Here is a 26097-nt window from a genome sequence, read left to right on the forward strand (position 1 = left end):
TATCAAATATACTTTCATTAGAACAATAAATCAGCATGGTTATAAAAATAACCAGTTTAAATAATCAGGTAGGCACCATTAGCTGATAGACAATTTTTCCCATCAAAATAAATATAAACAAGGAACAAACAAGGAGAAAAAGACCTAAATTGTCGTAGCCCCCAGTCGGCCATCTTTGGTCAGATTACAAAACAAATCTTCCACATATTTATACTCATGTATTGTCTTTGTGCCAAGTTTGAACAAAATCGGTCCATGCACGTCCGAGAAAGGAATGGGACACATTTAAGTAACAAAATTACCGCCAGTCAGCCATCTTGGATCTGATCTCCAAAAAAAAAAATGACGGACATATGTAAGCCACCATTCATTGTCTGTGTGCCATTTTTGAACAGGTCTGTGAATGCATGTCCGAGATATGGTCGAGGACATGTTCAATATTGGGCTTTTTACAACTAAAATGGCCACCAGTCTACCAGCTTTGATCAGATCGCAAAATAAAGTGAGGTGCACGTGTACGCCATTATGTACTGTTTTTGTGCCAAGTTTGAACAAAATCGGACCATGCATTTCCGAGAAATGGTTGAGGACATGTTCAACATCGGGGTTTTTTTTTTACAACTAAAATGGCCACCAGTCTGCCATATTTGATCGCATCACAAAGCAAAATGATATGCATATGCATACCATCATGTATTGGCTTTGTGCCAAGTATGAACAAAATTGGTCAATACACGTCTGATACATGGTTGTGGACAGACGCCGGACGGACTCACAAAGTCCAATGGGGGCTAATAGCATAGCTACAGGTATGAGTTCATTGCAATTACTGCTCCACGTAACTTCATTAAACAGTGCACAACACAACCGTTTTGGAAGATCGATTTGAAAGGCAAGTACAATGGTATCTGCCAATGATAATGTTTGCAAAAGATTTATAATCACTTGGAAAAAATTGTCATAGCAACAGCATACTGTCCTAGAGGTCATGTCATGGTATGAAATAAGTCATCCAGCTTTTAGTCTTTTTTGCCCTCCTTCACTTGGTGAACCATTCCCAGGACCAGCTTGAACTTGATGTCTTTGCTTTAGGAGTATGCCCGGCAGCAAGGCAGCCACAGCAGCAACCAGGAGGCTGGCGGCGGTGCTTGGGGTCAACAGTTCATCGAGAGAAACAAGCCGTGAAAGCACACAGCCCGTCTGCACGCATACCATGTTGTATGGGAGAAGGCCTGAACAAGAAAGAGGGGTCCGGAGAGAGTGAAAAGGTGAGAAAAATTAAAAATAAGCCTCATATTTTGGAATTAAACAGCATAAAAGAGACTTGTATTCTTGATCATCTCGATATACTTTTATCAATGAATACAGCATGATCAAACACAACCGGAAAAAGAATCACTTTATGTGTTCTCTACCAATCATGCCAGCACTTGCTACTGGTCAGACAAGTCAATGAGCATGCATGTGTGCTGAAAAATTATTGCAGTATCAAGCATCTTTCCCCTCACTCAATCAGATAAAAAAAACATGCAGCACCTTCTACATAGAACTTAAGTGAATCATCAAGACCATACTATGTTCATCCATCCCCACCCAGTACACTGCACTGTTTCAGGCTTATTGTGTGCATGTAAAGGATAATCAAGTGGCAGGTCCGTGTGCTACAGGCTCCGTCCATTTCAAAAGTAATATTCAGAATGCATCAACAACGGCTGACACAAGTAAGTTTATGGAAAGAGATAGCAAGAATCCACTTCTCAAATCCAACCTGAGGTTTTGAAGTCTCTGCCGACAAGGTCGCTTGAGGCATTACGTATTCAGGTTGTGCGTCTGGCCGTCCGTCAGTCCGTCAGTCAGTCCGTCCATCAGTCAGTCAGTCAGTCCATCAGTCCATCCGTCCATCAGTCCGTCCGTCCATCAGTCCGTCCGTCCATCAGTCCGTCCGTCCATCCATCAGTCCGTCCGTCCATCAGCCCGTCCGTCCATCAGTCCGTCCATCCATCAGCCCGTCCAACAGCCTGTCCGTGATAGGTTTTCGTTACTGTGATAACTTGAGAATAGCTGAAGGTATCCAAGTCAGACTTGGTGCAGGTATGTATAATGAGGCAGACAACCTGATTAGATTTTGGGGTCACAAGGTCAAAGGTCAGAGGTCATGTTAAGTAGAAACCCTTTTACCTTTTACGTGATAACTTCTGAACCAGTGATGGGATTTTGACCAAAGTTGGTACAAATATGTATTATGATGTAAAGATGACCTGATTGGATTTTGGCATTTTTCTGATTTCTGCATCAAGAGGTCACAGGTCAATTTCTGCAATACGTTTTTGTTACCGCGAGGTCCCATTAGGTAAAAATTTTGTTACTGGCTAACTTGTGAACCAGTGATAGGATTTTGACCAAACTTGGTACAAGTATATATTATGATGAAAGTATGAACTGATTATATTTCAGTAAAGGTCAGAGGTTATGTCAGGTAAAAATGTGATACTTGAGAAGAGCAGAAGGGATTTAAATAAAACTTGATACAAGTATGCATAAAGACGTAATAATGTGGGCGGAGGCATATCGATTGACATCGTGACGTCGAAGAGTGGCGTTCTAGCTTTCTCCTACTCTGTAGTGAATCTATATATACTCCCCTTTTTAAACAATATCATCAACAGGTCTCACATAAAAAAAGTATTAAAAAACCAAAAAAAAAAACCTTGCCTTGGAGACATCAACTTGTCCATTTAATAAAGATTATACAATTGACGATCTTAATCATAGCTCAGGTCAATCAGATGAAAATTGATGATTTTAGGAGTTTTTTTTTTGTCTACAAGATCGAGGCTCATGTAAGAGCTAACATCAATGACAAAAAAACCAACTGACACAAAGGATAAAGGGAGCGGGAGACAAGATGGGTGAGAGAGGGGGAAGCACACAAGTACATTTGAGAGCAGGGACATCGGGAGATCTGTGGGAGGGAGAGGGCTTGGGGGGAGGAGGCGTGGGAAGGGGGGTGGGGGTGGGAGATGTAAAAAACACATGGACATAGCTAGGACTTCCAGGAAAGAAGTCGGTATTCCATAAAAGTGGATCTGGGGTGAATTAACAAGGTTAGTAAAGATCAAGGTTTTGGATGGGGGAAGATAAGAGATGGTGGTGAACAGCTGTTTTAAAGACCTGGAGGGATGAGTGGGATTGAAGAGAGTGAGGGAGTTTGTTCCAGAGGCAGGAGAAAAGAGGAATGAAAGAGTGAAGGTGAACAGTGTCTTGATTTTGGCAGTTTCACCAGAAGAGGGTTGCAGGCAGATCTTGTGCGACCTGTAGGAGTACTTCGGGGACAGAGCACAGACAGGGCTGGGGGGTGGGGGGGGGGGGGGGCTAGGCCAGAGAGGAGTTGGTAGAAGACAGAAATACCACCAACCTGCCTGCAGTGAGTGAGTGAAAGGCCCTCAGAGTTAAGCTTCATCGCGGGAGATTCCAATGATTCTGAAAGCTTTGGTTTCAACAGCATGAAGCCGAGCTAGGTGTGAGGCAGGAGCACCAGCCCAGAGGGGAGAACAGTATTGCATTGAGCTGCAGATGAAAGCCTTGTATGTGGTGAGGAGCTCAGGTGTGCCAAGGAAGGACTTCACATGACGGAGGATGCCCAGTCGGCGACTGGCTTTGGAGGCAAGCTTGGAAATGTGTTTTTCCCAGGAAAGATCATGGCAGATTGTGAGACCCAAGAGCTTGAGTGACAGAACTTCTTGGAGAGGATTGTTCAGAAAGTACATGGGAAGGTTGTGCAGACGGTATTTTCGAAGAGACATAGTGAGAGTGTGAGATTTGTCAGGATTGAAAGACATGTTCACTTGTTTGACCAGTCTGTGATTTTGTCCAGGTCTGCAGAGAGTGAGAAGGCTGCAGACTGCCGATCTGAGGGATGAGGTATGGAGCGGCAGAGAGTGGAGTCATCAGCAAAGAGATAGAGGATTTCCCAGAGAGTCGGAGAGATCATTGATTAAGATCAGAAAAAGCACAGGGCCCAGAACCCTGCCTTGAACACTGCCTTGAACACTGCCTTGAACAACTCCAGCCTGAACAGGAAGGGGAGATGAGAGAAATCCTTTCAGGGCCACACGTTGACTACGACCAGAGAGGAAGTCCGAAAGCCAAGTGTGGAGATTTCCATGGATACCATAGGAGGAGAGTTTGGTGAGCAGAGCTGGGTGCCAGATCGTATCAAAGGCACGTGATATGTCGAGGGAGACAGCTCTAATTTCCTGTTTGACATTGAGGACCGCCATCCATTGTTGAGACAGCAGAAGCAGCATGTCCAGAGTAGAGTGACCTGGTCTGATCCCAAATTGATGATCAGAGATCAGGATTTCAGAAGGATTTGATATCCGAAGAAGGATTTGATATCCGAAGCAATGATGGATTCCATGACTTTGCTGATGATTGGGAGCAGGCTGATTGGTCTGTAGTTGCAAGGATCTGATTTTGTACCTTTCTTGTGTAAAGTGGTAATGTTTGCTGATTTCCAAGATGATGGCAGATGACCTTGAGCAAAAGAGAGGGCGAAAAGAACAGAGAGAGGGTGTGAAAGAGTGACAGAGCAGGATTGTAGGCCCTGTGGGCTGATGCCGTCTGGTCCAGTTGCAGAATCAGTCGGGGATTGACAAGTTTAACCTTGAGAGTTTAACCTTGAGTGGTCGAGACCTCAAAATAGTTGGTTTACCAAGTCAGTGATGCACTATGCAATTGCTGTTTTATATACAGGTTTATTGGATAAAAATGATGATTTTTTCAGACAAAAATTTAGGATTTTGGAAGTTTTTGACCTTTAATTGATCTTTGCCCTTTTGACCTCAAAATAGTTGGTTTCCCAATTCGGTGACCCAATTTTCAAATCTTGTTTAAGTTTCAAGTCAATCAAATGTAAAATGACGATTTTAGAAATTTGACCTCAAGATTACCTTTGACCTCAAAATCAATAGGCTTCTCAGTTGTGACTACCTTCACAACTTCATAAAGTTTCATGACAATCGGTTTAGAATTGTGACCTGTCGGTGATTGACAAAGACAAACAGACAGAATAACAACGTCGATCGACCAATATACTGTATTTGAAAAATCTTCTATTTTGGAAGTGACAGACAAACAAACAGACAGGGGTGAAAACATAACCTCCATCCACTTTCGGTGGCAGGGTAACAAACAAACTTTCTTCTTTATATATTAGATTTCTAATTGCAAAACGAGGTTATTTTCACTGTTACTACGAGTAGATATAAAACTGAGGTTTAGATGTTACTGGTAATAGGAGACTGTTTACAGAACAAGAAAAAAAACATTTATTCAAGGGTCTATCGAAACTAACACCAATTAAAGAAGTGTATAAATGTTGCAAGGAATAATGTATCAAATTTCAAGTCCACGTCTTCCCCTTTTGTTATACTTGTTGAACAACTGACAGACATACAGGTGCTAGACAAAAAAAAAAATGGAAACACCTGGGTAAATGAGGGACACCAAGCAACGGCTTCCACACGTGTGTCCCATGTGTTCATTAAGCAAATAACATCCCAGCATGCTTTGGGACATGTATAACAAGCGTTACGCCTAGGTCCCCCGTCGGTGAAGTGATGCGAGTTGACAAAGTGGAAGACGCAAGGTGGCCATCTTGGATTTGGACGTGGCGACCCAATTTTCAATAGCGTTCTTCCTTGTGCCGAGATACACCCACACACCAGATTAGAAGTTGGTACTTCGCTTATTTTTCAAGATATTCATCTCACAAGGTTCAGACATACATAGCGGCGGCCATCTTGGATTTTGACGTGGCGACTCAATTTTCAATAGTGTTCTTCCTTGTGCCTAGATACACCCACACACCAGATTAGAAGTTGGTACTTCGCTTATTTTTCAAGATATTTCGCTCACAAGGTTCAGACATATATATGGTGGCGGCCATCTTGGATTTTGACGTGGCGACCGAATTTTCAATAGCGTTCTTCCTTATGCCGAGATACACCCACACACCAAATTAGAAGTTGGTACTTCGCTTATTTTTCAAGATATTAAGCTCAAGGTTCAGACATACATGGCATCAGACATACATGGCGGCGGCCATCTTGGATTTTGACATGGGTTGCACCCACACACCAAATTCGAATGCAGTCCTTCGCTTACGCACGCACACACGCACGGACGGACACATGGACGGAGGGGAAAACCATAGTCCCCCTTTTGCTCCGCGGTGCGACGGGGGATAAAAATGCTGCACAGACCTGGTTCCAATAATTATGGTCATTATGGCTGCAAGAGGAGAACCCCCCACTCTGAATGCCCCCAGCCACAGAGCACACACATGTTGTCACCCAATGGTTTGATGAGCATGACACTGATGTTATCCATATGTCATGGCCTTCTCAGTCACCCGATCTGAACCCACTCGAACATTTATGGGATATTCTGGAACGAGGCCTAAGATAGCGTTTTCACCTCCATCAAACCGGTGAGTCGATTGACCTTTTCATTGTAGAATGGTGCTGCATCCCTCCTGCAGAATTCAAGACGCTTGTGAACTCTATGCCACGATGCATACAGGCTGTACTAGCCGCAAGTGGTGACCCAACACCCTATCAGTGACTTTACATTTGTGTTCCCTTTTTTTGTCCACTATCTGTCAATACACCTCCCTCCTGCACGCACGCACGCACGCACGCACACACACACACACACACACACACACACACACACACACACACACACACACACACACACACACACACACACACACACACACACACACACACACACACACACCTCGGCATGCAAAGTTGGTAATTGTAGTTGTGCAAGATTAATACCAATCAACACTGAAAGGAAGTGCAGGTGAAGTGGTACTCCAAGCAGTGGAGATGCCACATTGAGCAGCCAATTTGGTGATGCTGGGAAGAGACGAAGAAAGAGGAGGAAGAAGAACAGACGACCTTCCAGCTGGCTCTCCTCAACCTGCCAAGTGCATTTACATACCAACTTAAAGCTACAAATGATTGCGATTGAAAAGTCACCACTTCTGCAGTAGCACACACAATTAGATATTTATGGTAAAACTCTTTACTCAAGTGCAACCTCTGCCAAACAGTCATCGTTGAGGAATCTCAGCAGATGATTATCACAAAGACCACAGTACTTTGGTTAACAATGACCTGCATCTAAACTGTCTTACATCCATTTGTTTTACAAAAATGCAGAATCTTAAAAAAAAAAATTAAAATCCATACTGGTTTTTATTCTGTTCTCTTCTCACTTTTCAAGTTTTCAACTTAATCTCTTTCCACTTTTGCTTCTATCATTATCACAAAACATGTTTTGTGTGTTTTCATCACCCTTCGGCTTTCTGTCAGGGTATTTCAATAAATAAGTTAAGGTAATACTGAATGTTTTGTCCTCATGATGAAGTGATTAAGGCAGACACATATGAATGCTGTCACTGTATGAATGCAAACTTGAAAAAAATCCACATGACCATTGCATACTGCAACATTTGAATGAAAGCCCAAGTGCAAAGCCCCGTGAAGAACTTTATATAAAACACTCAACAAGTTATTTTTGTTGAATTGTTGAATGCTACCTGCTAACCTTGGCTTGCAGAGCCGACAGTTGTCTGGAAAATCTGCTGAGGACCAGTTCTTTACCGAAGGACTGTGATAAAAGATAGCAGCAGCTGGAACCAGCACCAGTGAGTAGGCAGCAAAGTGGTAGGCCAATCCAGGGCCCAAAAAGGGCCCCAGCAAGCAGGTTCTAAGTGTGGAACAAAACAAAACAAAAAAACAAACAAACTCAGATTTGGGTTCACCACATTCAGTGGAGTAGTTGTTCGGGAGTCCGATCTGAGTCTGGGAGGTCAGCAGTTCAAGTCCCAGCTGAGTCATACCAAACACGAGCAGGGACCCGTGGAACACAATTCCACAGAAAACCCTTGTTTGTTACCTTGTTTGGGCAGTGTATAGACAATTAGTATAGTATTAATACGTCATTGCGGTAAAAAAAAAAAAAAATTCAACAATAAAAGTCCTTCTTGGCCATGGGAGATAACATCGTGGGTTGTGAAATAATACACGTTTCAATAATGAACGTTAGTTAGTACAGTATTATTGGCCGATATGTACTGTGTCGTTGCAAGGCCCATGACGCATATGCTTTTGATACGATTTCAACAATCGCTTTGTTTGTGTTTCACACTGAATGATAAATGCAAAGGTAGAGCATGGCGATTGTGACATACGATATATTTTAACCTCCAGTAACTTTGCAGTCACTACGAAGGGATTAGTGTTACGATGAGATTTACTATAATATTAACGTTACGTTATTATTGGCGCTGAGGAAGCGCCTTTAGCGATTGACTTCCAGCCAGTGTAACGCTAATTCCTGTCACAGGAATTCTGAGATCATATAAGTGGGCGTGGCAGTTCCTGATTGGTTCGTGTTGGGGAACGCCTTCTCGCTGCCGACGTGACGTAAATTCGCGCACGCGCACTGGTGATTGGCGCTGAGGAAGCGCCTCTAGCGAATGACTTCCAGCCAGTGTAACGCTAATTCCTGTCACAGGAATTCTGAGATCATATAAGTGGGCGTGGCAGTTCCTGATTGGTTCGTGTTGGGGAACGCCTTCTCGCTGCCGACGTGACGTAAATTCGCGCACGCGCACTGGTGAAGCTTACTCGATCTTACTCGATCCCATATTACATGTACTTTCATTGCATACAAATTATACTTCCTCCTAGAAATTCCATGCCCGAACCTCAGCGCAATCCAAGAGGATTCACTTGTTATTATTACAAAAATGATATTACTATCAAGACTAGGGTGGTCCCGAAAAATGAAGTTGAAGATTTTATTGCAACCACCTTGCCATTTCTTTACATAGTCTGACAGAAGTTCGAATACAAAATTTGGTATAGATTGGACAACGTTTAGAGGTGCCACGAAGCCATTACAGATTGAGCTCACAACAGTATACAGTACACTATAGTGTATTTGTTATTTAATGTTAATGCAAACGATGCATCAAATTAACCACTTTTGTTCAACTAAAAAAGCTTTATGTGTGTACTCACTGCATAGTGCGTATGTCACCTTATTGTCCTTAATCCATAGTGTGCTGTGATTCACCCATCTGGGGAACCTTCCATTGTCCTTTATTCCACTCCTGTCTGTCGTTTTTCACGTCACTTGCTTGTTCCCTCAGGAACTGGAGCTGTTTTGGGGTTTCGAGAAGTTCTTCACATTGGTCTACCCGGGATCAATCCTCACCTTACTAGTGGCCACTTGTGGCACCTCTAAATATTAAACAATTTTGCTGAAATTTTGTATGTTAACTTCTTTAAGTCGATGTAAAAAAATGGCAGGGTGGTCATGTTTTTATGAATTTAATTTTTTCCCATTCATTTGGGGACCACCCTAATCAAGACGCTAAATTCCTTACTTCCGCGGTTATTAGTACCATACTCCGCTTCAATCCATTAACTTTTCAGTCACGAAAATGTTACGATTATATTTACATCATAATTATTAACGTTACGATATTATTATTATGAAAATGATATTACTATTAAGAAACCGAGGCCAATTCCTTACTTCCACGGTTATCAGTACCATATACCGCTTATCATCAAACCATGAACCATACACCGCTTCAATCCATCAACCTGGCATTCACGACATTGGGATTAAAGTGTTACGGTTATATTTAATATATTATTATTGTTAATATTATTATTATTTTTATTAGGAAAACTATACTACTTTATTAAGAAACCTGGGCTTAATTTGTCTTAAGCGGCCTGAAGGTGAGGCATGAAAGCACAACGCCTAAGGCCTATACGTACTGTGTCGTTGGAAGATCCTGTCGTTGGAAGATGGTGCCTGTACCACATGACATATGACGTCATAATTATCATTCAAAAAATTCCACAGGAGCCGCCATATTCTGAAAAATTTGTGCCAATCGGACTAACAGTTGCAGAGAGGCAGAGGAACAATACTCCACAGAGGCCTGACCGAACCTCCTGACCGTTTGGCATTGAGGACCTCCATCCATTGTTGAGACAGCAGAAGCAGCATGTCCAGAGTAGAGTGACCTGGTCTGAAACCAAATTGATGATCAGAGATCAAGTCATTTGAGAAGAGGAAAGATTTGATATCCAAAGCAATGATGGATTCCATGAGTATGCTGATAATTGGGAGAAGGCTGATTGGTCTGTCGTTGCAAGGATCTGTTTTTGCACCTTTTTTGTGTAAAGCGGTGATGTTGGCTGATTTCCAAGCTGATGGCAGATGACCTTGAGCAAAAAAGAGGGTGAAGAGAACAGAGAGAGGGAGTGAAAGAGCGGCAGAGCAGGATTTTAGGACCCGTGGGCTGATGCCGTCAGGTCCAGTTGCAGAATCAGAGTCGAGGGTTGACAGGAACTTTTCCACCTTGTCAGGAGGAAAGGACACAGAGTCCAGGAGTAGCTGGGTACGACTGGGTACGGTGGGTACAGAGAGGGATGGGTTTGGGACACAAGATTTAGAGGCAAACACAGAGTTGAGGCATTCAGCTTTTTCACGTGCAGAGTCAGCTGTGTAGCCGTTCGAGGTAAGGGAGGGGATGGAGGGGGAACAAACACCAGAAACGGATTTGACCAGATGCCACCAGGATTTGGAAGAGGGAGACAGGTTTGAGAGTTCGGTCTTGAGAGTGGAGAGATATTGTTTCCTGGCTCTCCTGAGGGTGGACACACTTGTTTTGGGCTTTGTGAAAGGAAATGAGATTTCCTTCCGTTGGATTTGCTTTCCAGGAGGCGAAGCCAAGTTGTTTCTGGGCAATAGCCTCACCACAAGATTCCGTGTACCATGGATGGGAGGAAGGGTATGACAACTGAAGGCAAGATGGGATAAATCTGTGCATGAGAGAGAGCAATTTACTTTGGAAGAATTCCCAGGATGAGTTGATGTCAGAGGCAGTAGAGATGGGAGACCAGTCCAGATGATTGATGGCTGCTTGAAGCTTGATGGCTACATGAGAGCAACTGCCATTTGCTTAACATTTATATATGCAATCAAGTGAGTTTATGGTATGCAAAATGGTATTGTGGGATGAGTGCTTTCATTCACTCCATATTAACAAAATAATTGGAGAGGATGCTTCTCCTTTCTATTGGGCTGTGTGTTATCTGTCTCAATTCAAATGGGATGCTGCATTGTCTGTGGATGTTTTCTCTGCTAAAGTGTGGAGAGACGCACAAGTTCCCATTCCCACCCTCCATTCAACAGTGTTGGAAATTGTGCTGGGATTGGCAGGCCGGGATGTTCTGACTTCTGGTTGACGCGGCATACAGTTCAACTTTATATTCTCTTCATCCTGTCTTTCACGGCAATTAAAGTATTTCTAGGTGTCGACATTCTAGAACTTGGAACTGCCATTGTGGCAATGCCATTTGTGCTGTTTTGTAACAACTGCAATTTCCTTTTTACAAATTCTTCTTTACTTGCTTCTCCTTATTCATGTCATAAAATATCTACACTTTATAGCAGGGATGGTTAGAGCATCCCCTTTTGGTCTGAGAATGGCAGGGTTGCTTGATTTTTGCTAACACATGATTTTGGTTTATATTTCAGGGTACAGAATACCTAATCTTCTTGCTACTAACATGACAAGTTAAAAACTGCCATTGTGCTTTATTATCTACTTGTATGTCTGTTTAATTTTAAATAGTATTCCTCCATGAGCATCATTTTTCTTTTCAAGCCTGTTCGGTTTTTGGGGGGGTTTTTGAGACAAAGTTGGCCTATTAATAGATTGTTGTTCAAATCTCGTGTACTGTAAGCCCTCGACCTTCCCCTTTTAACAACACCAACAACAACAACAACAACAGCGTCACAGGCTATGTATTTCCGGGTCCCCCATTACCCATAATCGTTACGATTTTCAAGATGGCTACTGGAGACATGTGTGATAAGTACAATAGGCCTGTTAATTATTATGCGTGTTGTATTGTTATGCTTGTTGCATTGTTATGCTTGTCAAATGCGACGTGCCTATCTTTACATCTGTTGTTACAGGTTGTTCAGTTCTTGCTGAGTAAAGTCTACTTGAATGGTTTCAATCGAGTCAAGCCTCTTCTATACTCTCTACGGCTTATTACAATTTACTCAGCAAGAATTTCATGATGGACAAATTCTTACGTTCTGAACGGTTTGAAGCAAACCCAAACTCGCGCAGTGCTGAAAAGGAATGGAACCACTGGTACAAGATGTTCGACAACATCTTGAGAGCAATTGAGCATCATGAACCAGAGAAGCTAACTATGCTCATAAACTATGTTGCTCCAAGTGTGTACGAGTTTATTGCTGACTGTGAAGACTATGACATTGCCATACAGACCTTACGAAACATGTATGTACTTGACGAAAGTATGAAGTCTATGCACGGCACCTTTTGGCAAGTCATCGACAGCAACCGGGAGAAACTCTTGATGAATACCTGCAGGCATTGCAGCATTTGAGTGGAGACTGTAATTACAAGGCTGTCACTGCTGTCAAGGAGGAGTCCATCTGGGATGCCTTCATAAGTGGATTGCAGTCCCATGTCATTCGCCAACGGCTCCTCGAGAATAAAACGTTGGATCTCGTGACAGCTTTTGACCAGGCTCGGGCTCTCGATCAAGCTCGGAGGTGTTCTGAGTCATATACGGCAAGGTTACAACTTATAATCTGTAACAACCTGTAACATCCCTGAACGCGGTTACAACTTCTTCAGTCGATAAACCTACCACCGAAGCCGAAACGAGGACTTGCCAACCTACTCGTCCAGATGACTCTCAAGTTGTCGCTGCTGCTGGAAAACAACAGAAGTGTTTTTTTCTGTGGGACTTTTCGACACTCTCGACGAGTTTATCCCGCTCGGGATTCTGTATGTAATAAATGCGAGAAAACAGGACATTTTGCTAAGGTATGTAGATAATCTGGGTCGGGGGCTGCTGCTATGCTCCACACCCCCACTCTCGCTACAATGTCCGCCGCATTAGTAGATAACCTATCCAAGGCAACAGTTAACATACTTGTGAATGGTAACAAGTGTAGAGCACTTTTGGATACTGGGAACTCTGAAAGTTTTGTGTGCCAGAGGCTGGTTAATGCATACAAACTTTGTGTGCACCCTGGGACAGGTACAGTATCAATTGCATCTCCCTCATTGTCGACCAAAATAGCTGGTCATTGTTTAGTGAACCTTGAGCTTAAGGGTAGTACATACAGCAATGTTTGACTTTCCATCTTACCTGGCCTTTGCAGTGATGTGATCCGAGGCCAGGATTTCATGAAACATCATGAGTGTTATTGTGCTGTTTGGGGGAGACCACCTACCGCTCTCTGTCTGTGCTAGCAACTCTCACTGTACCTCCTCCACCGCTTTTTGCCAATCTCACTCCCGACTGTAAGCCTATTGCTGTTAGGTCAAGAAAGTACAGTGCACCAGACAGCTGTTTCATTGAGTCAGAAACAAGAAGGTTGCTCAAAGAGGGCATCATTGAGCCCAGCACCTCGCCCTGGCAAGCTTAAGTGGTAGTTACAACAAATGAGCGACACAAAAGGCGTATGGTAATTGATTATTCACAGACCGTCAACTGCTTCAATCAACTAGATGCCTACCCACTACCGAAGATAGACGAATTGGTCAACAAGGTAGCGCAGTAACAACTATACAGTACTATCGATCTGAAGTCCGCTTATCACCAGGTCCCTATCGGAGATAAAGACAAACCGTATACTGCCTTTGAGGCATGCGGGCAGTTTTAACAATTTCGCAGAATTCCAATCGGGGTGACAAACGGAGTCGCATGTTTCCAACGGTGAATCGGTGATAGATCAGTTTATTTCCGACAATGGACTTTCTGATACCTAAGCTTACCTGGATAACATAACCATCTGTGGCAAAAGTAAGGAACAGCATGATGCTAATCTTCACAAATTTCTCGACGCTGCCAAGAAATTCAACTTAACCTTCAACCCTGATAAATGCTCATTCTCTGCAGCCACAGTTTATCTCCTGGGATATACAATCTCAAATGGGTTAATTAGGCCTGACCCAGAGAGACTTCGACCACTCCGGGATCTTCCCCTTCCAGTGGACTATAGGGTCTCTGTGTCGAGCACTGCGCATGTTTTCGTACTACTCTCAGTGGATTGTTAACTACTTGGAGAAGGTCAGCCCCCTTGTTCAGGTTCGTTATTTTCCTATGTCGAATGCAGCCCAACAAGCTTTCAAAGATCTAAAAGCAGAGGTGGAGAAATCAGTGGTTCATTCTATCGATTAATCTGTCCCATTTGTTGTCGAGACGGATGCTTCAGACAATGCGATCGTCGCCACTCTTAATCAAGCCGGAAGACTCAGTGTAGATTTCAAGGGGCCCTGACCATCATCTACTGCTAACCACTACTTGCTTACTTTGATAGATGAGTTCTCTCGTTTCCCATTCGCCTTTCCTTGTCCTGACATTACATGACAACTTGCACCGTGATCACATGTCTTGGTCAACTATTTGCTATATTTGGTATGCCGGCTTACGTACATTCTGACGGGGGAATTCGTTTACGTCAACAGAATTGAAGCACTCCCTACACTCTCGTGGTGTCTCGACCAGTCGTACTACCCCGTACAATCCTGAAGGGAATCGCCAGTGCGAACGTTACAACGGTGTGATTTGGAAGAATATTACTCTGGTTCTCAAATGACGAGGCCTATCAAGCTCTCAATGGGAGGACATTCTGCTAGACACGTTACATTCCATAGGTTCACTACTCTCGACTGCTACCAATGTTACTCCACACGAGTGTTTATTCAATTATCAACGTCGGTCTACAAGTGGCTGTTCAATTCCGACATGGCTTTCCTCACCAGGACCTGTTCTCTTGAAACGTTATGTGCGAAAATAAAAGTATGACCCACTCATTGAGGAGGTGGAACTGCTTGAGGCAAACCCTCAGTATGCTCATGTGCGTTACCCTGGTGGTAAAGAGACAACTGTGGCTCTGCGTGACCTGGCACCATGTGGTGAGGTCCAAAACTCTGGTGGCATAGATCCTCCTGTACATAAATCGCCTGAACTAGTCACGGACGCAATCTAGGGGGTTCCGTCACCCAATCAGCTCATGACTGGAAATTAAGATGCAGCCTGTTTCTCAGAGGTTGAAAGCACTCCGAAGAATGTCCCTCATGCACCTGCACTGCGCAGATCGGGGCGTGATAAAAGACCACCTGATCGCCTGGATTTGTAGGACTTATTAGTTTCTTCTTTCAAGAGGGGGAGAATGTCATAGATTGTCGTTCAAATCTCGTGTACTGTAAGCCCTCGACCTTCCCCTTTTAACAACAACAGTGTCACGGGCTATATATTTCTGGGTCCTCCCATGACCCATAATCATTACGATTTTCAAGATGGCTACTGGAGACGTGTGTGATAAGTACGGTAGGCCTGTTAATTATTATGCATGTTGTATTGTTATGCTTGTTGCATTATTATGCTTGTCAAATGTGACGGGCCTATCTTTACATCTGTTGTTACAGGTTGTTCAGTTCTTGCTGAGTAAACCCTACTTGAATGATTTCAATCGAGTCAAGCCTCTTCTATACTCCATACGGCTTATTACACCGACTACATTGGGAAACTGGCAGGCCATCAGGTTATACAGAGGCCTGAAGGAAGCAGCACACACCATTTTCTAAGACTTTGGCACGACTCGGATGCGGGGACGGAACTGCCGACCTCAGACCCAAAGGGGACGCTCTAATCGTTACACCTTGAGTGAGATGAAAGATGGAATTTAAACTTACAGGTCTCACCGGTCAAAATAATGTTTGACCAACTCAACCCACCTGCAAGCTAATACACTCGGTCCTCACTTAACCTTGTAGTTGCGTTCTCGAAAAATGCAATGGAGCTAAACAACGTCAAGTGAATCACATTTTCCCATACAAGAACAAGAAAGAGCAATCAGAGATTGCAGACCCTCGCCAAGACGTGTTTGTGTTGTGTATTTTGTGTGGTGTTTATTGGCAACTGTGTCTGTGTGGTGTTTATTAGTTGCTGTGTTTGTGTGGTGTATTAACATAGATTTATGTTCCATCCAATATGGCTGCTGAACCACGTGACCGATGATGTCGTCAATTTAATCCTCCTGTACAATTTTTGTGCAGATCATGCTCAAGAAATTTCAAACTGATCGGATCAAGCGTTCTACTTGTCTAATTATGAGGTCATAATGAAGGCACCAATGACATCATCATCAATATATGTTGTTCCTCAGCAGGAGTACTTGACAATGAGCCATGTTTCAATTTTCACCATAAAGCGGTTTCGGAGATAAAGAGGTGCAACGTTTTTCGTTTTTTTTTCTCAAGATGGCGCCTGCACCACATGATCTATGATGTCATAATTGTCATTAACAAAAATTATGCAGGAGGTGGCGCTCCTATTGTGAAAATTTCTTGTCAATCGGACCAACGATTGGAGGGAAAAGCATACTCATTATGTGTGGACAAACAGACAGACAAGCAAGAAGACGTCATGCGGAGCACGATACTTGCAAAATCTGCCTCCCCCCTATGTTGACTATGTCTATGTTGACCTTTTGACCCCAAAAACAATAGGCTTCTCAACTGGGACGACCAATACAACTTAGTGAAGTTTCGTGACGAACGGTTGAAAATTGTGACCTGTAGGCCGGTGACAAACAAACAGACAAACAGACAGAACCGCAAACGCAACCGACCAATATACTTGAAAAATCTTCGATTTTGCAAGCAACAAGCAAACAAACACACCTAAATGCAATACCCCCTTCCTCTGGCGACGGTAATTAATGTATAAACTGGAGTTTCTTTTGAACATTTCTCATCAGAAAAAAAACTATTAAAAGTTGAAATTCTCGACATGTATAGTACAATCCTAAATGAAATAACATTTGAAAGTAAAATAAATTTCAAAGTATAAAACATATATCTTTAAGTCGGGTAACACAAAGTAGTAGCCACCAAATAAATTTAATAAATAGACAGTACACTCACCAGAAACACAGAGCCAGGAATAGCAAAGGTCTGCTTGTACAAGTAGCCACAACAAAATATGATCATCACAGAGCCTGGGTACTCAGCCTGGAAGGTACCCAGCCGCGCAGCCAGATATTGCAGCTCATCGAGGCTTCCTGGAAAGGCAAGCTGCCTGGTGCCGGGATTGCAGACAATCAAGATTACTCTTTGAACATAACAGACAAATGCTAAAGATGATCATTAAATAATAGCTCAGTGAGAAGTATCAACGAATTGATACGTGATTACCAAAGGCCTAAATGTATATTCGCAATGTAGCTGAACCTTGTTATTCAACGTATGGAGTCGAACAGCATCCTCGACTTTGAATTGTCATGTCTGGGTTCAATTCCCAGCCTAACTAAAAACTGTCACCCTGGTGCTCTGCAGGCTGGGCAATGCATCATTGACTTAGTCATACATCGTCAGCAGTATTAAGCCAGCTATTCCAACTGCTCGCATTCACAAAAGGATGTCAAAGATCCCAAAGTTAAATAATAATAATGTGCAAGTTATTGCGTGCCAGGACTCTGGCCAAATTCTAAAATCAAGCTCTCAATCAAGAGCTCCTTCCGCAGCACAAGGCTTCAAAAGCAGGCAGTGCAAGCACCACCAGCTTATATCATCCCCCATCCTGACCAATGATCTTTATTACACCAATAACCCTTCAATCAACACTCAATCAAGAGCTAAATCAAGCTCTCAAGCAAGAGATCAAACTCTCAATCAAGACCTATCAAGCTCTCAATAGCTTCCATATAGTACAGCTTCAATAATAATAATAATAGCTTATTATTATTATATTATTATTAATAGATAATTAATTAATTAATAGATAATTAATAGATTATTAATATAATGATATTATTAATAAGAGCTTCAATAATAGCTTCAATCAAGCTCTCAATCAAGAGCAATCAAGCTCTCAATCAAGAGCTAAATCAAGCTCTCAAGCAAGAGATCATCTAAATCAAGCTAAAATCAAGAGCAATCAAGCTCTCAATCAAGAGCTAAATCAAGCTCTCAAGCAAGAGATCAAGCTCTCAATCAAGCTAAAATCAAGCTCTCAATCAAGAGCAATCAAGCTCTCAATCAAGAGCTAAATCAAGCTCTCAAGCAAGAGATCATCTAAATCAAGCTCTCAATCAAGAGCTCCTTCCGCAGCGCAAGGCTTCAAAAGCCGGCAGTGCAAGCACCACCAGCTTATATCATCCCCCATCCTGACCAATGATCTTTATTACCCCAATCACCCTTCAATCAACACTCAATCAAGAGCTAAATCAAGCTCTCAAGCAAGAGATCAAACTCTCAATCAGAAGCTATCAACACTCAATCAAGAGCTAAATCAAGCTCTAAAGCAAGAGATCATCTAAATCAAGCTAAAATCAAGCTCTCAAGCAAGAGCTAAATCAAGCTAAAATCAAGCTCTCAATCAAGAGCTAAATCAAGCTCTCAAGCAAGAGATCAAGCTCTCAATCAAGCTAAAATCAAGCTCTCAATCAAGAGCAATCAAGCTCTCAATCAAGAGCTAAATCAAGCTCTCAAGCAAGAGATTTTTTTTTTTTTTTTTTGGGGGGATACAACATCGAGGCTCGTGAAAGAGCGAACATTAATCACACAAAAAGACAAACCGACACACAAAACACAAAAAACAAGGGGAGCGGCAGACAAGATGGGGAGAGAGGGGGAAGGACACAAAAGAGAGGGGGAAGGACACAAACACAACATTTGAGAGCAGGGACATCGGGAGGACTTGGGGGGAGGTGGGAGAGGAATAAAACATATGAACACTGCAAGGACTCTGGGGTGAATTACCGGGGGTAGAAAAGATCAAGGTTTTCGATGGGGGAAGATAAGAGATGGTGGTGAACAGCTGTTTTAAAGACCTGGAGGGAGGAGTGGGATTGAAGGGAGTGGGGGAGTTTGTTCCAGAGGTGGGAGAAAAGGGGAATGAAAGAGTGAAGGTGAGCAGAGAGCCTAGACTTTGGCAGTTTAACCATAAGAGGGTTGCAGGCAGATCTTGTGCGACCTGAAGGAATATTGGGGGGACAGAGCACAGAGACAGCTGGGGGAGCAAGGCCGGAGAGGAGTCGGTAGAAGACAGAAAGACCACCAACCTGCCTGCGGTGAGTGAGTGAAAGGCCCTCGGTGTTGACTACATCGCAGGAGATTCCAATGATTCTGAAAGCTTTGGCCTCAACAGCGTGAAGCCGAGCAAGGTGTGAGGCAGGAGCACCAGCCCAGAGGGGGGAACAGTATTCCATTGAGCTGCGGATGAAAGCCTTGTATGTGGTGAGGAGCTCAGGTGTGCCAAGGAAGGACTTCGCACGACGGAGGATGCCCAGTCGGCGACTGGCTTTGGAGGCCAGCTTGGAAATGTGGTTTTCCCAAGAAAGATCATGGCAGATAGTGAGACCCAAAAGCTTGAGCGACAGAACTTCTTGGAGAGGATTGTTGAGAAAGTAGATGGGAGGGTTGTCCAGTCGGTCCTTTCGGAGAGACATTGTAAGAGTGTGAGATTTGTCAGGATTGAAAGACATGTTCCACTTGTTTGACCAGTCTGTGATTTTGTCCAGGTCTGCAGAGAGTGAGAAGGCTGCAGACTGCCGATCTGAGGGATGAGGAATGGAGCGACAGAGAGTAGAGTCGTCAGCAAAGAGATAGAGAGGATTTTCAAGAGAGTCAGAGAGATCATTGATGAAGACCAGAAAAAGCACAGGGCCCAGAACACTACCTTGGGGAACTCCAGCCTGAACAGGAAGAGGAGATGAGAGAAACCCATTCAGGGCCACACGTTGACTACGACCAGAGAGGAAGTCCGCCAGCCATGCGTGGAGATTTCCGTGGATACCAAAGGAGGAGAGTTTGGTGAGCAGAGCTGGATGCCAGACCGTATCGAAGGCACGTGAAATGTCAAGGGAGACAGCTCTAATTTCCTGTTTGGCGTTGAGGACCTCCATCCATTGTTGAGAAAGCAGAAGCAGAATGTCCAGAGTAGAGTGACCAGGTCTGAAACCAAATTGATGATCAAAGATCAAGCCATTGGAGAAGAGGAAAGATTTCATATCTGAAGCAATGATGGATTCCATGACTTTGCTGATAATTGGGAGAAGGCTGATTGGTCTGTAGTTGCTGGGATCTGTTTTTGCACCTTTTTTGTGCAAACCGGTGATGTTGGCTGATTTCCAAGCAGATGGCAGATGACCTTGAGCAAAAGAGAGGGTGAAGAGAACAGAAAGAGGGAGTGAAAGAGCAGAACATGATTTTAGGACCCGTGGGCTGATGCCGTCAGGACCAGTTGCAGAATCAGAGTCGAGGGTTGACAGAAACTTTTCCACCTTGTCAGGAGGAAAGGACACAGAGTCCAGGAGCAGCTGGGTACGACTGGGTACGGTGGGTACAGAGAGGGATGGGTTTGGGACACAAGATTTAGAGGCAAACACAGAGTTGAGGCATTCAGCTTTTTCACGTGCGGAGTCAGCCGTTAAGCCGTTTGAGGTGAGGGAGGGGATGGAGGGGGAACAAACACCAGAAACAGATTTGACCAGACGCCACCAGGATTTGGAAGAGGGAGACAGATAAGAGAGTTCGGTCTTGAGAATGGTGAGATATTGTTTCCTGGCTCTCCTGAGGGTGGACACACACTTGTTTCGGGCTTTGTGAAAGGAAATGAGATTTCCTTCCGTTGGATTTGCTTTCCAGGAGACGAAAGCAAGTTGTTTCAGGGCAACAGCCTCACCACAAGATTCCGTGTACCATGGACGGGAGGAAGGGTATGACAACTGAAGACGAGATGGTATAAATCTGTGCATGAGAGAGAGCAATTTACTTTGAAAGAATTCCCAGGATGAGTTGATGTCAGAGGCGGTAGAGATGGGAGACCAGTCCAGATGATTGATGGCTGCTTGAAGACCGTGCCAGTTGGCCCGAGTGAAATGCCAGACTCGTCGACGCTGAGGAGGCTCTCTGAGAATGGTCAGAGAGATGTCCACTTTGACAAGCACATGATCAGATGAGCCGATTGGAGCAGAAGAAGAGCAGCAGACATTTTCAGGGAAGTTTGTCATAACCAAATCCAGAAGAGAAGCAGAGATCATCTAAATCAAGGTAAAATCAAGCTCCCAATCAAGAGCTCCTTCCGCAGCGCAAGGCTTCAAAAGCCGGCAGTGCAAGCACCACCAGCTTATATCATCCCCCATCCTGACCAATGATCTTTATTACCCCAATAACCCTTCCTAACCCAACCCTCTTATTACTTCCTGGTTTCAGTGTTTGCTCTCACTTCTTCTGTTCCTGTTCATTCGTTTGCCAATTGTGCCAAATTGGTGCCCTGCTCCCACACTGTCGGTTCAATGTTGCTCTTCTATGAGACTCGTTTTTAAAGGAAAAAATAATAATTCCTGCCTAAGAAAGCAGATAGTCCAGCAAACAACTCATTAAAGGTCAACAAGTTGATACATGAATAGGTTGCTCTAGACTCTAGGTCTAGAGCGTCTACACCTCGAGTCTAGACTCCAGACAACGGAGTGAGAGAAGAGGAGTGACAGAAGAAGACTAAGAGGAGAGAGAAGAAGAATACTAGTGTGAGAAAAAGTGAGAGAAGATCGAGTGAGGGAAGATCTACTGAGGGAAGAAGATCTGAGGGAAGATCTCGTGAAAAGAGTAGTGAGAGAAGATGAATAGTGAGAGGGGAAGCAGAGTGAGAGAAGAGGAGTGGGAAGAGGAGTGAGCGAAAAGGTTTGAGAGAAGAGTGAGTGAAGAGGATTGAGAGAAGAGTGAGTGAAGAGGATTGAGAGAAGAGGAGTGAGAAGTGTGAGAAGAAGAAGAGTAGTGAGAGAAGAGAAAGAGTAAGGGAAGATCTAGTGAGAGAAGCAAATTCAGATGCTTGAAGATATCTTTATTACCTTTATTACCTATTCGGTGCAGAAGCAAATCTAGAAAGCATCCGGACCAAATTCAGATCCTGGGGGGACAGGGCCTTCTCCATCGCTGCGCCCACCCTCTGGAACTCACTACCTCACACCATCAGAGACTCCTCCTCACTCACCACATTCAAAACATCACTAAAGACCCACCTGTTCAACACTGCATTCAACATTCAACCCACAGCATTTAACCCCTGACTATCTCTTCTCCTTCTCCCTCCTTTTGCTTTAAATATTTCCCTATTGATTCTTGTCTTTTTTGAAATTGTTGTTTTCATGTATTGTTATGCATTATGTTTGCCACTCTGTCAAAGCGCCTTTGGGCTTCTGGAAAAGCGCTATACAAAATAAATGAATTATTATTATTATTATTAGAAGCGGAGTAATGAGAGAAGAGGATTACTGAGAGAAGAAGAGTAGTGAGAGAGTGAGAGAAGAGAAGCGAGAGAAGAATGAGATGAAGAGTAGTGAAATGAAAAAGAGTGAGTGAAGAAGAGAGATGCAGAAGAGGAGTGAGGGTAGATCTAGTGAGAGAAGGTTGTGGTGAAGTTTCATCGAAATAGTGTGTGTAGTTTCAGAGAAGAAAGCAAATATCTATTTTGGGGGGTCAAACCTGGAACCACTTTGACCCCCGTTTACCCTCAAACGAACAGATTTTTTTAAATGTCGTGAACAAACGTTCATACATCACGGATGGTGAAGGTTGTGGTAAAGTTTCATCGAAATCGTGTGTGTAGTTTCAAAGGAAAAAGCAAATTCCTATTTTGGGGGGGTCAAACCTGGATCCACTTTGACCCCCTGGTAGACCCCTTAGACCCCGACTTTATTAATGCCATGAACAAACTTTATTCACAACACAATAAATATCATTTCTGACAAATTTGGTCGCAATCCCATCAGCGGTTTCGGAGAAGAAGTTTCAAGTGTTTACGGACGGACGGCACGCCATCGCATAAGCTCTCCTGAACTTCGTTCCAGGTGAGCTAAAAAGCATTGCTATAGTATTTATGAAATGCCATCGTGTGCTGTTTGAGGTGGTAAAAACAGCGACGATCGTGATCAAAGGAGAAGAGGAATCAAATTTCATTGGTAAGCGATCTGTTAGCAGCGATCCAGTGTGCAGGAACTCAAGGGAGAGCAAAGATGGCGGACAAATGGCTTCAAAAAAGTTACGACATAGATCAATGTCCGGGTGCCATGGTGGGTGGAGTCAAGTGACAATTGTGGGTGGGTCCGGCAGCTGTCTGACCAATGGGTGCACATTTCAAGAATCGATCCCCAACAACAACGATGACGATTGACAACAACGCATGACATGTCGCATGTAAAAATTAAACCAAGACTTCAATTCAAGACAGAGCCGAACCAGACTGAAGAGGTTACATTTTGGATCCCATTGATAGACCGGATCTGGATCCCGACCTGAGCCAGTATCGAATCGGCTTCTTGTTGTCGCCGAACCAACTCATCCACCAAGTTTCGGCCGAATCCACCCACAACTTTTTGAGATATCTGTTCAAAAAAAAACAAACAAGGATGAAAACAAAACCAAACAGAGAAACAAACAAGGATGAAAATGGTGGTGTTGGTTCGTATGCAGACTGTGGCTGCTGGTTGCATCATTTTCCCCTGCACTCGCAAAGCTAAAAGCAGGGTTAGGCATTCGGGTGCGTACATACATACGTATGGCGTGTCTGCATTTTAAAAATGCATTTTCTCGGCAACCGTTGGTCCGATTGACACGAAATTTTACCTGTATAATTATTTTCCTGATAATTATGACGTCATAGGTCACGTAGTCCAGGCACCATCCTGACCAAAAAAATTGAAAAACGTTACACCTCGATATCTGAAACCACTCATGGGAAAAAATTGAAACGTAGCTCATTGTAAATAACTCCGCATGCGGTATGTGTTAACAATGACGTCATTGGTGCCGTAATTATGACGTCATCATTCGATAGGGACAAAACTTCGTCTGATCAAGTTGAAATTTATTGAGTGTAACCTACGCAACAATTAATATATTAGAAAATATAAATGTATGATGTCATCGCTCACGTGGTCTGGCAGCCACATTGGATCAAAGAAAATAAACGTTCAAAAACAGAATATTTGGCTCACACCAAGTTTACTGCCCAGGGTAAGTATTCTATGAATACCATCTAGTTCTGGGGGCGCAGCTGTGTCGCCGATGCAGTGCCCCCATTACCAGTAAGCTGGTACTCATTTTACCAACCTCGGAAGGATGGCAGGCCGAGTCTACCCACCGAGTGTTAATTCAACGAACGACAGGACCTCAAATTCAGGACCATTAGATCTCAAACCGGCCACCTTAACCGTCAGGTGAACACCAGGCTCGTGGAGGTATTAAGAGCTCGAGATATCCATGGGTATGTTAATCGTCCAATGGTAGGTCAAACGAAGCAATTAATCTCGGCACAGACTAGAATCTTACAAAAACGGGTAAAAGTGTCACTTTCATTTATACAGGTAGCGGGGTTTAAAGTGTTTAAGTATTTTAACACCGTGTTGAAAACATTACTCCGCGTAGGTCCACACCTGTCTCCCCAAGCAAGTGTCACGATCGCCCAGAGACCAAGAGATGCAAGCAGGAAAACCAGGAGCAGCAGAATTAGCGGCCGAAGGGACATAATGTAAATGTACAAACACGGACACGTGACATGAGGCGTGCACCACGTGATCAAGAATAAATATCGTCTGACATGTGGATAAAAATAAAAAGAGGATAACTTAATTACTAATCAAAAGTGAATGACTCAAGAGCTAAGAGAGGTTCAATTCCTTTCAAATTTTCATTACTAAAGCTATGTCGAAATTAACGCAAGATACCAACAACCTACTAAGGGTGCGAAACTATACACCGCCGAAGACAATTCTTCATATTGTACTGTCGTTTGGGAAGATTAACTGTCAATAATTCCAAAATAAGGTAATATTTATATAATTCGCAGTGACATCGTTTTCCATAGACCTAAAACATCTCCTTTATAATCCTTTTGTAAACACTAAATATAATACTATATAGGCTATGTAATCACGTCAGGAACTGTGTGTGACGTCATCACAATTGAGATCCGTCCTCCTTGAGGATTGATTCTTCATTTTTCAATATTATTTATACCTCTGCCAGAAAAGGTGGATAGAGGTTATGTTTTCGTCCCTATTTGTGTGTGAACAGGATATCTCGAAGATTTGGGGACGGATTCGGCCGAAACTTGGTGGGCAGGTTGGGTGTGTCACAAGGAAGAATCGATGAAGTTTTGGTGAAGATCCCAATCTGAGAATTGTTTAAGTGGTTCTTCATAATTGAGAGATGGCCGGGCCGAAACCGATATATCTGTACGTAACAGTATCTACAGCATGATATTTCAAAAGGTTCCAGACGAGTTATAACGAAACAAGGTGGATGAGTTGATTAGGTGACAAGAACAAGCCAATTATATTTTGGTTCAGGTCCGAATCCAGATCTGACCTATCAGTGGGATACTGTGGCGGACACGAAAGCCCACTGGCGTGGTGACATCATTCTGCGCACCAAGTGGGCGGCGGCCATGCCCGAGGGGTAGGATGTTGGTTTGCCGAGCGGATGGCACCGCGGCCCTAACAGTCACCCCGACTAACCCGATTCCCGAACGTTGGCCGAATCGCGCCACAGATATTCAATGGGGAAAAGACTAAAGCGAAGGATGTGAAGAAGAAGAAAGACAACAGGTAAGGAATACAAATATAATTTATTTACTATTTACAAGACCAAAATAACCAAGGAGAAGGAAGGATAATAAAATAATTTACAGAAGAGGCAAGGTGACACAGCGAAACTTAGCTTAACTATACAGGCTTAATTAATACCCAGGGACAGAACAAACAAAGACAGACTCACGCGGGGAATGATGATAGGAATGGCAGGAGGTGGATGGCTGGAGGGAGAGGAAGGTCCACTGGAACTGGGTCACGGTCGGGCCGGGAGCGGCAGCTCCGTTCCTCCGCGGCCACGGTCGGCACCGCCGTCAACGCCCAAGCTGCGGTCGTGCGAGC

General features: G+C 43.6%; 1 protein-coding gene across 4 annotated transcripts; it reads right to left on the minus strand.

Moving 5' to 3' along the window:
• On the minus strand, positions 1-24754 carry TMEM41A (transmembrane protein 41A). 4 transcript variants are annotated; one of them, XM_078778804.1, is made up of 7 exons: positions 24601-24736; positions 23792-23850; positions 23461-23550; positions 17093-17246; positions 7624-7785; positions 6849-6993; positions 1-1232 (listed from the first exon to the last, which is right to left on the minus strand). In XM_078778804.1, the coding sequence occupies exons 3-7, from the start codon at positions 23505-23507 to the stop codon at positions 1009-1011; spliced, it is 732 nt and encodes a 243-aa protein (XP_078634930.1). In that variant the 5' UTR covers positions 23508-23550; positions 23792-23850; positions 24601-24736; the 3' UTR covers positions 1-1008. The 4 variants fall into 4 exon arrangements, with proteins under 4 accessions (XP_078634930.1, XP_067976796.1, XP_067976814.1 ...); XM_068120695.2 differs by lacking the exon at positions 23792-23850 and having other exon boundaries at positions 24601-24725; XM_068120713.2 differs by lacking the exon at positions 23792-23850 and having other exon boundaries at positions 6805-6993; positions 24601-24723.
• Between the last annotated feature and the right edge of the window lie 1343 nt (positions 24755-26097).

This window comes from Myxine glutinosa, chromosome 1, assembly GCF_964187855.1.
Source record: "Myxine glutinosa chromosome 1, kmMyxGlut1.1, whole genome shotgun sequence".
In the NCBI taxonomy this organism is placed as follows: domain Eukaryota; kingdom Metazoa; phylum Chordata; class Myxini; order Myxiniformes; family Myxinidae; genus Myxine; species Myxine glutinosa.